Source organism: Lynx canadensis, chromosome F1 (genome assembly GCF_007474595.2).
Source record: "Lynx canadensis isolate LIC74 chromosome F1, mLynCan4.pri.v2, whole genome shotgun sequence".
NCBI lineage: Eukaryota > Metazoa > Chordata > Mammalia > Carnivora > Felidae > Lynx > Lynx canadensis.
In genome coordinates, this window is record NC_044319.2 from 36,327,049 (window position 1) to 36,339,696 (window position 12,648).

Below are 12,648 nucleotides of genomic sequence, written 5' to 3' on the forward strand. Positions count from 1 at the left end.
AGCCCCGGATCCAGCGCCTCCTGACAGGGCTCTACGCGCAGTTTTCTGTTTCTAGGTGTTTGGTTCCACATCGAGCTCATGTGTTTTTACAACCATTCAATTGTCACATCGAATCCAAATCAAAGTGACGACTGGTAACTGCCTGCAAGACTAGCACATTGCAGTTCCTCCTCTGTCTCGGGGTCTTTCCCATGAGACCCAACTGATTTAATTTGCTTCTTTTCCCCAAAAAGGCTGTGAAACAACTATTCCTTCGATCCAAAACCAGAGCTTCTGGCAAGGAAGGGAAGATACTATGAATGTTTGTATAGCTATAGAATGACTACAGATATACGTGTGGGTGTCTTTTGCCTTTGATGTCCTACGAATGATCTCAGTCACAGACATTAAGAAGCAAAATAAATAGAGGAGGTATTTCATGCCACACTTTCTGACTCTAGACCTTAGGTGTTACCTATATAGTCATTTTCACAGGACCTGGGAATAAGAAAACCTGACTTCCCTTTAGTACCTTCGTCTTTTTACAGAACTGGGTGGCACCAGCATTCTGGTTGGTTTTCATTCCAGGGTGGTTCCATCACTTTGAACACTTACCTCTTCTCTATCATTCACATCACAATGATTTCAATCCTTCCAGTTGGCAGATGACCTGGTCTCGGACATTTTCACCGCCGTCGGCTCAGTGACGTCAGCCTTGTTGTTGATCCTCTTTCTGGCGGTGGTCGCTTCCGTTATTGCCTCCAACAAAAGGGCAACTCAGGGAACCTACAGCCCCAGCCGTCAGGAAAAGGAAGGCTCTCGAGTGGAAATGTGGAGCATGATGCCACCCCCTGCAGTGGAGAGGCTGATTTAGGAGCATCTGTCTCCTCGAGAAAGAGATCTACACACTCGTGAACGTGATGACTGTATCTGAGCGTCTTTCCGACATACCTGAACATATCAATTTACAACTGGGGTCTCACTGAAACAGTGGGAAAGATTCCTCTGGCCACCTTAAAGACTTTCATGGTGGCTCAACGTGACATCGTTTTATTATATTAGCCAGTGACAGAGCAATGCTTTCGTGCCAGTGATCTCAGCCTCATAATTAGCAAAAGTATCTTCCAGAGCAGTGTCTTCTGGGAAAAGCTCCAGTCACTTAGTGTCTGGATAGTTAAGTGCCTATCACTTAAACTTTTTACCCCTTACATCCTGGGGACACCTTCCTTAGTTTGCTCATTAGCTGGAAACCGCATTTTTTTTTAACACGAAAACTACAAAATACATTTCTCAATCTTCCTATCCTATGGTGAAAGATTTTAGTTGTATATATACCTACGATGAGATGTATACTTTTCCCCTTTAATCATGGGTTCAAGAAAGCCATGGGAATAACCTATGTTTAAAAAGTGACCCAATGTCAGCTAATAAAAATGGAAATGTGACTAATCTCCTTTCTGATTTTTTTGTTGTTTTTTTTTTGGGGTTTTTTTTTGTTTTTTTTTTTGTTTTTTTGCATTTTGTGATACTACATGTGACACAAAGTAGCCTCAAGGTGCATTTGAAGAATCCTTTTGTGAATTAGATCTTTTAACTAGATCATATCAAGCATTACTTTTGAAGTCATGGCTCTCTATAAGGGATAGCTGAAGGTCAACACACTTCCCTAGACAGAAAACAAGATAAGAGGAAAACACGAATTCTCAAACCTAAAAGATCAAGCTTTTTCCTTCCAACTGTTCTTTGATAAGTCAGAGTCAGCGTCAAATAGTGACATTGTCTACAGGTAAGAAAGAACCCCAAAGGGAGGTGTATGCACTTTAAGGGGTACGTGTGTAAGACTATCTGTGGGGTATGGAGGGAAAATACTAGGCCTTTTATTTCTCTCTATATTTTTCCCCGACGATTTGGTTAGAATTTTATGTATGTTTTGAAATTAAAACATTAAAGTAGCATATAGAGAACAGTTTGTATGTAGTAAAATAGCATATAAATAAAAGTTATAATAAACATGTTATTTCCATATATATATGGATATATATATATATCTGGGGTATATGCTCAAAAAATTTGATAACATGAATATTTAAAATCTGCTCTAGAGCAATCCATCCTTCTCAGCTACTAAAGGACATCATTCCAGAAATTGCCCCTCTCTCTTCCACGTCATGTTTTTCCACCGAGCTGGATCATTCCTGGAGCACCAAACATGCTGTCATATTTCCTATTATATAAAATTCTCTCCTGCAGCCCACTTCAGTTACCATCCTATTCCTCCCCATTTCTTTTAGCAAAATATCCCCAAAGTAGTTTTCTAGACTCTCTGCCTCTCCTTCCTTTCACCTCATTCTCTCTTGAACTCAGACTAATTTGGCTTTTGTCTGCAGCCCCCTCCATGAAATAGTTCATGTCAGGGGGGTCGCTGATGACGGCCACATCACCAAATACGGTGGTCCCTCCTTAGTCCTCGCTAACCTGAGCTCTCAGCAGCCTTTGAAACAATTGCCATTGTCTTCAAGTACTTTCCACCCAACAAGACACCATTTCTTCTTGATTTTCCTCTTACCTCACTGTCCAGCTTTTCTCTGTCTTTTTTCTTTTCTTTCTTTCTTTCTCTCTCTTTCTTTCTTTCTTTCTCCTTTCTTTCTTTCTTTCTTTCTTAGAGAGAGAGAGAGCATGTGTCTGCTCTTAAGCAGGGAAGGGGAAGAGGGAGAGGGAGAGAGAGAATCTTAGGCAGGCTTGACATCCAGTGCAGAGCCTGATATGGGGCTTGATGCAGGACTCGATCTCATGACCGTGAGATCATGATCTGAGCTAAAATCAAGAGTCAGGCACTTAACCGAAGGAGCCACCCAGGCACCCCTCTCTGTCTTTTTGATCATTTCCCCTCATCTCCCTGACCTCTGCTTTATCACAACAAATCACATATTTTTTTGCTATTTCCCCTGACTAGAATTTAAATTACATGACAAGAAGTGTTGTTGTTTTTTTTTTTTTAATTTCACTGCAGCATATTCTACCTAGAACAGGCCTACAACACCATAAATATTTTCTGCATAAATGAACAAATAATGAATGACTGGTGTACAAATTTGTACCTGGTACCAGAAAATCCCAGAGTGGCTCAGTCGGTTGAGCATCTGACTTTGGCTCAGGTCATGATCTCACAGCTCATGAGTTCAAGCCCGCATCGGGCTCTGACAGCTCGGAGCCTGGAATCTGCTTCGGATTCTGTGTCTCCCTCTCTCTCTGTCCCTAACCCACTCACATTCTGTCTCTGTCTCTCTCGAAAATAAATAAACATTAAAAACAATTTAACAACTTCTTAATAGAGGTTTACATGGGAAGGATAAAAAGAGTTCTTGCTTAAAGGAAAAAAAGTAGTTGAGTTTAAAAAACTACCAAAAAAAAAAATCAGAGTAGAAGTGGGTCCTATTGGGATTAACACAGGTAAGAAAAAGATCACAGTCAATGGTAATATTTTAAGTTTAAAAAAGACGTCTAGTTTATCTGGCTATTCACCCTCTTACCGTGTCCAGTTTAGGGATTTGGGCAGGAAAACACATTCAAATATATGCATGAATGAATGCATGCAGGCATGAATAAGTGAATTGTTCCATGTGGATGATCCAAACACAGGAGGTAATTTACAGGCTGGCCCTGCAAGCCAGATCTCTACATCTTTGAACAAGTTTATGCAGGAATGCTTCAAAATTAGCCCCAAGGAGTATTTATTCTGAAGTATCTTTAACAAGATAAACCTCACCTTTAGTAGAAAAATCCAGCATCACCAGGGTTGGTGCAACTTTCGCTTGATACATATTTTTTTTTTTTTTTAATTTTTTTTTTTCAACGTTTATTTATTTTTGGGACAGAGAGAGACAGAGCATGAACGGGGGAGGGGCAGAGAGAGAGGGAGACACAGAATCGGAAACAGGCTCCAGGCTCTGAGCCATCAGCCCAGAGCCCGACGCGGGGCTCGAACTCACGGACCGCGAGATCATGACCTGGCTGAAGTCGGACGCTTAACCGACTGCGCCACCCAGGCGCCCCTGATACATATTTTTACAATTTGTGTTAACTTGTTTTCAAAGATGGCCGAAACCGTTTCTCTAGCACTCAGGCTCTTTCGCACTGCGACATTGCCAGCCCTCCCATCAGGAGGTGGAGTCTGTTTGACTTCCACCTGCATCAGGGCTGGAATGACCAAGAGAACGTCATGGAAATGGTGCCAGGTGCAAAAGGCTTGCAGCTTTTTTCCCTCCACTCCTGGATAGAATGAAAAAACCACGTGGAGAGAGAGGCCCAGCTGTGCCAGCCTTCCCGGCAGAGCCCGCTTTCGGCCACCATGCCTGCTGGATGCAGCCACATAGTGACCCACGTGAGACCAGAAAAAAAACAAAGAACCACAAAACCCCAATCAATCCACAAAGAGAAATAATAAGTCATCGTTTGAAGCCACAAGGGTTTAGGGTGGTTTGTTATACAGCAACTGGTTCCAGAGATACAATTATTCACACCAAGGAGGTCAACTAAGGAATATGGCAATAGGCCGCACTTCTCTGATTCTCATTTCTTTGGTTCCAAAACTGTTGCCCTAGGAACGAACGAGTAGACTATGCAGTATTCATCTGCATAATAATAATTAGTACATTATTAATAAAATATGACAAATGTATGCCTGATTTCTCTCAGAGTGGAAAAGTTAGGTGAGGATCCATTAAATGCAAACACAGCTCTGGGTGGCGCTAAGGGTCACGGTCCTTCCAGGGCAGCTGCTCACAGGCTTGGGACAGGGGTGGAAAGTGGACACAGTCGTCCTACTTCCTGCCCTGGGTGAACGCTGGCGGAAGGCAGCCAATGGATAAAGCACATCTGGTGTGTGTTTACGAGGAGTGATGGGAAGGCTCCTTCAAGCGGCCTCTCACAGGGCTCGTGTAGTCACAGTGAGTGCAAAGAGAAGCAGGAAGTGACAAATGATCGTAACTTAAATCAGCTGTCAAACCTGCCCCTCTTTTACTTCCTAAAATAATCACCGCCTCACAGGTCCTCTCGCCCCTTACTGTTACCAATTAGTATTAGTGGCGGTAATTGTAGAGGTAGAACGAGAAGACATCATTATAATGATAATTTTGATTATTAGAATGATAATGAGGGATCCTAGAGGGAGCTCCAGCTAAGGGCCCAGGCTGTATTTCCCTTGCTGCACTACATGCAGCGTGTCTCATTGAAAACCTTACGACAGCTCTTTGAAAGAGAAACTTTCGTCCTCCTTTTAAGAGCCTCTAGAGACAAAGGTTTGAGTTTCTGATCTGCCCCATCCAAGTGATGTGAACTGCCCGGAAAATGGGAACAAAATACTTCTGTCTCTCCTAGGCATATTATAATGCTTATTAGTGTCGAACACTTAGCTGTAAGCACACAATGTGTAGCATTCATTATTAGCATTCAGATAAGATGTCAGGAGGGCTAGTGGCTAGCACAGGTAACAGTTTCTTCCACCTTCCACTCTATCTGCTAAGCAAACCATGCGAGTAACCACTCTTCTTCCCCTCCTTAACATCACCCTGTGATGTATTTGTAAAATAAGCAGGTTTTGTGCAGAGAGAGATTATTTTTTCACATCATTCCCATAAGTCACAATGGCCCCGTGATGGCTCTCCCAAAGAAATCACTTCGTCTGTTAAGACTGACATGAATTGTACATACTACTTATAGGCTCTCAATAAAATGTCAGAAAATAAATCAAAAGGTCTCAGGTTTCTCAGTCCCCCAAACAACTGACGATAAGAATAATTTTTTTTTTTCAACGTTTATTATTTTTGGGACAGAGAGAGACAGAGCATGAACGGGGGAGGGGCAGAGAGAGAGGGAGACACAGAATCGGAAACAGGCTCCAGGCTCTGAGCCATCAGCCCAGAGCCTGACGCGGGGCTCCAACTCACGGACCGCGAGATCGTGACCTGGCTGAAGTCGGAGGCTTAACCGACTGCGCCACCCAGGCGCCCCAAGAATAATTTTTTTTAAAAAGTTTTGCTTTAACAGACATGATTTTCCCCCCCAGGCTTTGAGGGATTACTTCTTAAGCCTCTTTTGTTAAGAAATCACAATCATCGAGAACATCAAGAGCAAGAAAGATTGACCCATGTATTTTGATGTAAATCATCCTTTTAATGATGATTAGCTAGCCAGCTTCACCTGGTTTTATGCTCTATGGGGTTATGATTCAAACCATGAAACTTTCCTTAATTCTGGAGTGAATATGACCTTTCACATTTCAATCTGCTTCCAGCAAAAGTGCAACTTTACTATTGTGCATTGCATCGAATAGCGCTGAAAAAATTCATGTTTCCAATTTAGGCCCATTCTTCTGTGATTTGGTCCCCAGGCTTCACTTTACATGGTTCCAGAAACCTGGGAACAACATCCATCAAATATATTTGGCAGCACTGGCCTAAGGAAAGCTGCTTTAAGAACCAGTCCCAGAGCCTTCCGATACGGTAGGTGACAAGGTGACAACATCCCCTTGAAAACTGCTCCCAAATCCATCGTCCAGCTCTAAGTGGAGCACCTCTTGGAGGTACTCATGGTTTGCAGGCTGAGGCCTCAAAATCAGATCTCATTCGGGGCTGAAACAAAGCAAACCCTGAATGGAAACAAGTGTATGTTGTTAAAAGTCCCCAGAGTATAGGTGCTCGAGAACCCTTTTGTGACTCAGCCCTTTCTGTCATGGGTTTGAATATGTCAATTCATAGGTCAATTCGTTCAGTAGCCTGCTCAGCATCCAAAAACCTTTTTCTGCTTGGGGCAGTTATCCACAAGGTAACTTCTGGGTTAGTTTCCCCATAACAGAGGTAATTCAGAAAACTTACTTTACCAGCTCAGCCCTGCTTTTCTGAAAAAAAAAAAAAAAAAAAAAAAAAAAAAAAAAATGCTCTCCATTTGAACAATTTGGGAATGCTTAATTTTGCAAAAGGATAAACAACTAAACACTAACCACCAAGAGTAGGTTTAATTTGAAAACATTTTGTTATACAGAAAAGCCTTCAGTTAAGCCTTACTCTTTTTTTTTTTTTTTCTCAACGTTTATTTATTTTTGGGACAGAGAGAGACAGAGCATGAACGGGGGAGGGGCAGAGAGAGAGGGAGACACAGAATCGGAAGCAGGCTCCAGGCTCTGGGCCATCATCAGCCCAGAGCCCGACGCGGGGCTCGAACCCACGGACCGTGAGATCGTGACCTGGCTGAAGTCGGACGCTTAACCGACTGCGCCACCCAGGCGCCCCAAGCCTTACTCTTAAGGTTTCTGTTATGGAGATCTTAAAATTACTAGGTCCCTGAGGTCCAGAATACAGACATTCACAGGAACCCAGGATCAAATTCTCCTAAAAGTCTTTGTTACTTCTCTAACGCATTGGTATTTCATTTTCTGATAGACAGAAGGGAAGCCAGGAGGTCGTCTTGACTGGTGATCAGAATAGTACGTGGATTTCAATCCAACATCCCTCTATGGCCAAGTACTAATGTAGTTCAAATATTGAATCTGTAGTAATAAGACTTAAGTGTCTCAAACTGAAGAGAAGTGAGGACAATCTAATAATTATAGCAACAAACTGCCATGTGAGTGTAAAATAGATTTAGCTATTTTTCCCCCATCAGTGTTGTGACCCACTAAACTTTCTTGTGTATCAGCATAATCGCCCTTTATGACTCATGGAAGGAAATCTAACTTTGTTCAATACTATTTACTTTTCAGCACAGATTATTCTATTCTGATTTAAAGTCTACCCCTTAATCAATTTCTGCTACCTCTTCCATCTAAGACAAGGGAGCAAACTGAGCTAGCTGGTGACTCCTGGGCATCTCCCTACATTTCTGCAACTCTCACCTTCTGGGTGTCAGAACACTGAAGTTAATTAAATCCAGGGATCTGAGCTCTCTCAGAGCCCAGGGATCTGAGGGTCCCCTCCTCCTGCCTCAACTCCCCAACTCATTCTTTTGCTGACAGTTTCACAGATGCCCAGACCTCTAGGGCTTCCAGAACTTCCCAGCCCACGTGAGGTTATCAGAATGCATGTTTTGAATTATTCAAACATATCTGGAACATACAAATCTGATTTTAAAACCAGTACATGTATTAATACTTCTCTCACATTTGATAGAGAAATGATCCAGTTCATTCACATAATGAAAAAAAATCACCAAATGTCTTGCATTTGGTGCCAAGTACAACATAATTAATTGAAATCAAACATACTTTCTGAAATCTTACCTGGGATGAGAAACAGTGGTGGTAGAAAAGATTGCACAAAACAGCCAAGAAATTTCTGAAAGGAGTCAATTATCCTGAAAGGAGGTTGTTTTGCTGTCCAGGGCAGAAAAAGTAGCAGAGCTCCGAAAGAAATGCTCCTATGCGGAAGAGGTAGTAATGGATAGAAAAGAGAGGGAAGGGAGAAGCCAACTATATAAACACTGGTCTGGTGACATTTAAAATGTAATAGGATGAGAAAGGTTAAAAAAAAAAAAAGTTCAACCCATAAGCAAGGATACCCAAGACAAATCACAGAATAAGAGGCAGCTAATTAGGCTGAAATTTCCACATTGCTGAGTATGTCATTCAAAATACCCGTGATGTCAAAAGGAGATCATGACCTGCTTTACAATGTGCCAAGGGTCGAATGTGATGCAGATTCTATCAAATAATTTAAATACAAATAAGTCTTAAATGACCTCTAAATTCTTCCCTGCTATGCTAACATTTTCAAAATCATTAAACAAACGTGTAGAGAAATCACTGGAACAAACTGAATGTCAGTTGCTTGTTGTATACGTTATTCACTTTAAACGTTAAAAAACACGTAATGGTCTCTACTGTTAACACCGTTACCCTAGACTAACCTACACCTTGTAATAAAATAGTGTTAGCAAAGCCACTTGAAAATCCTTTTAAAATCTTGAAATCAAAATCTCCAGAGACTTTTAGTTCGCCTTACAATGGCAGGTTGTATCAATACATATCAATGTCAATATCAATACATATCAATATCAAATACATATCAGTACCAAAACTCTGCAACAATCCCCCCCAATAGTATTCCTTGGTAGTTGTACAGAATGTTACTTTGCTATAATGTGATCACCCGGTTTTTAAATATAATTTTGATGAGAAATCATTGCTTACATTTTTCTAGCAGGAAGTTTTGAAAAGACTAATTTCAAGTGCCTCTCAACTGTCATTTGTTTAGAAACTCAAGAGGCTTTCTAACAGTCTGTCAATAAGCATATCCAATATATAAGGAGCCAATAATATAAAACAGAGCATTTCCTCCTCACGTCGGTCTCACAAGTTGGGATTTTTGCCTAATGGGTTGTATCTAATTCGGACATTTATCAAATCTCTGAAAACTTAGCTATTGCTTCAATATGCCTTTTTAAGTTTACATGTGGGAGAAAATTGAGTTAAATTCTAAACGAATACCATCAGTTTATTTCGGTATCTCAAAGTGAGACCTCAAATTAGAAACTGGAGTTATAAAAAGGAATTTGTGCATTTTCAATACATTCTTTAAAATTAAAGCCAGTTACTAGAAAACACCATCAACAAGAAACAGTCTCCATATTTGAAGTAAGTTTGATTCAGGGACATTTGGGTGGCTCAGTAGGTTAGGTGTCCAACTTCAGCTCAGGTCATGATCTTGCCGTTCATGGGTTCGAGCCTCGTGTTGGGGGGGTATCAGCTCAGAGCCAGGAGCCTGCTTCGAATTCTGTGTCTCCCTCTCTCTCTGCCCATCCCCCACTCATGCTGTCTCTCTCTCTCTCTCAAAAGTAATAAACATTAAAAAAGAATAAGTGTGATTCTAAAGTAACAAAACCAAACTGAAGAGTAAGACGTTTGTCACCAATGCTGCTTCTTGAACAGGAGAAAAATAAAAACGTTGTAGATAACATCTGTGAAGATGTTGAAAGGGTGTTCAGGTGCTCTGAACAGCTTTGTGTAACAGTGGCTCCACATTAAAAATTCTTAAGTTATACCTTTCCTTTTTCTCAAAATTGGTCTCACCAAGCATTCTCTTACAGTTACCATGCATAGTCAAAATGGGGCTCCCTGACCTGCTATCCAACAACTGCACCTAAAATTAAAAGGGATGAAAGAAAGGGAAGAGATACTACAGAGAACATGTATATATAATACAAAGGTTAGGTGGGATTGAATTAACTGAGCTGGAGAGTATGGGGGAAAAAAAGAGAGAAATGAAGAATCTGTACATTAACACAATCTTACCAAATGTTATCAGGAAATTCTGTACTCAAAAAATTAAAATCTTGCATAGTACATTTTGTGAAAAAAAAAAAAAGTCTTGTCCAATAAAGGGGAAAGTCGATAGAAAAGAAAATCATACGGGGAATCCACGTTGGGCATGCCATTTAATTTCTGTCCTGCATTTCTGCCTAACAGAATGGAAGCTGAAACCAAACTGTCAGGTTCATACCCCAGCTTGGTCATTTGTTGGTATGGGGCATTAAGTATATTACCAATCTATTTTATTCCTCAGTTTCTTCAGGTCTACATGGGAGTAATTACAGTATCTACTCCAGCAACTCTTAAGGGCACGGTCTAGGTGCTTTCTTTTTTTCTTCTTTTTAAAGTTGTGCAGCTAGTTCTAATAAAAAGCTAGGTTTGAGAGCTACCGGATTAGATAAATATAAGATTCATGTGCTTTATAAATCAGTTTCATACTCCAAAATACCATGAGTTCAAACATCTACACAACAGTTTCTCAGTAATAATTCATTCTAAGAACAGATAACTTCTATTTTAAATAAAGAGATGGAAAGCTTCAGGGAAATTAAGTAACAGACTCAAATCAATGGCAGAACTTGGGGGAAGGTTTTAATTCACCTGGAAACACACAGTACACTATTTATTTTTATGCTATTCATGCTACATTTTTCATGTATGTGCAAATTTTTTATGTGTGCTGTAACTCATTCTGTTACTTCTAGGCAAGAAGATTCTCAGACTCACTACATAATAATACTCCAAAGAGGATATTTTCTTTCACTTATACATAAGGAAATCCAATTGTGTTTTTTGTTTCTGCATTAATAAAATAAAGATATGACCATCTCTCATACACAGACACTGAGAGGTATTGAAACTAACCCTTGTGAACGTGGTAGGCAAAATGTAAAAAATCCAAATCAATATATACCTGAAACTAATATAACATTGCATGTCAACTATACTTTGATTTAAAAAAAAAGTTAACTTTTTTTAAATCAATAAAAGTTAGCTAAACTTTACGTGTACAAGGATAATATCTCTTTTCTTGTTGTCAGACCATAGCTGCTTCTATGGAAACAAGACAATCTCAGCATATTACCCCCCAAAATTCTGCAACTGAAGGGAAATTTCATGTTCATTTCAGTAGGAATTTGACTTTTGCCCTAGGTGCAACTATCATAGCTCTTGGATGAGACATTCACCCTTCCAGTCTCTAGAGCATTGTTCATATACTTTACTGTATTTCACCTCTGTCCTTGACTTGTAAACGAAAGTCAATAAATACAGTCGTTTGGCTTGGATGGTCCTGCTCTGGTACATTTGGTGACATTCTACTTACCTATTCTATGATTTTAGAACTGAATATAATTAGTTGACCATACATGAAGGAATGGATACCTCTCGAACAGACCTGTCAGAAAGATTCAGGCTTGAATTTACACTGCAACAGTTACAAAGCTCAGGGATGAAGACAGTTGGGTCCGACAGCAGGTCACCTAGAACACCGAGGGAATAACTGGCTAATTATAAAAGAAGAGTCACCACCATGCAAAAGTTTAATTATGACCAATTTTATTTCATAACTGCATTGTTGGGCACTTTATGGTAGTATGTAGTTCATCCAATATTTGTGTTTGCATATTTTTTTAAAAATCCCCAAACAACACTTTTATGCACAATGTCCTCCCAATAGTAGTCAACTTTAGAGATGATTTATACTGTAGCCTCAAGGATGCAAGAACACTGAAACAAATCTCAATGCTGGGTAGGTTTTTACAGATATCTGTCACCATGTCTAGCAAGAAAGCTCAAGATGTTCAGTACTTTTAAACAGTCATTTAAAGCAAAAGAAATAACCTTTGGAAAAGTTCCATTTTGAACCCCTCATGTACCTTTTATAGAAAAAAAACCTTTATGCATATTAAGTTGTGGACTTCATGCAGTTCATACTTGCTTGCTGTTTTAGGCATTGCTGTAAGTACTAAATCGTAACAGAGTCAAGAAGTCTTGTTTTTGGTATATGATCATTAGATGGTTCTCAAAATTACCACATGGAAGTTATACTTGATGCCTGTGGTGCATTTAGCATGCACAGGGTTCTAATTCTGTCCTTTCCTAAACATCACATAACCAACCAGAGGGTGGATTTGTTAAGGTACCTCATTAAGGCTCTCATCTGAGAAGTGAAATAACACAGAGACAAAAGAGACCTGGACATTTATCATATCAAAGAGGTAATCATTTGTGACTTTGCAATCTTTTAAGATAAAAGATTGCATGTTTTAAATTACTTAATTAAAGGATGGTTTGAAAAAAAAAAACCACAGCTTTCTGGATAGAAAGCATCCAGCTAATATTGCTGTTCAGTACCTTGTTTAATTTTT

General features: G+C 40.0%; 1 protein-coding gene across 1 annotated transcript in view; it reads left to right on the forward strand.

The window, feature by feature from the left end:
- Nucleotides 1-853, forward strand: part of CRB1 (crumbs cell polarity complex component 1) — a 232,150-nt gene extending 231,297 nt beyond the window's left edge. Inside the window, exon 13 of the mRNA XM_030302046.1 lies at nucleotides 638-853. Coding sequence (XP_030157906.1) covers nucleotides 638-853 — 216 coding nt within the window. The remainder of the gene's footprint in view (nucleotides 1-637) is intronic.
- Nucleotides 854-12,648: the final 11,795 nt, after the last annotated feature.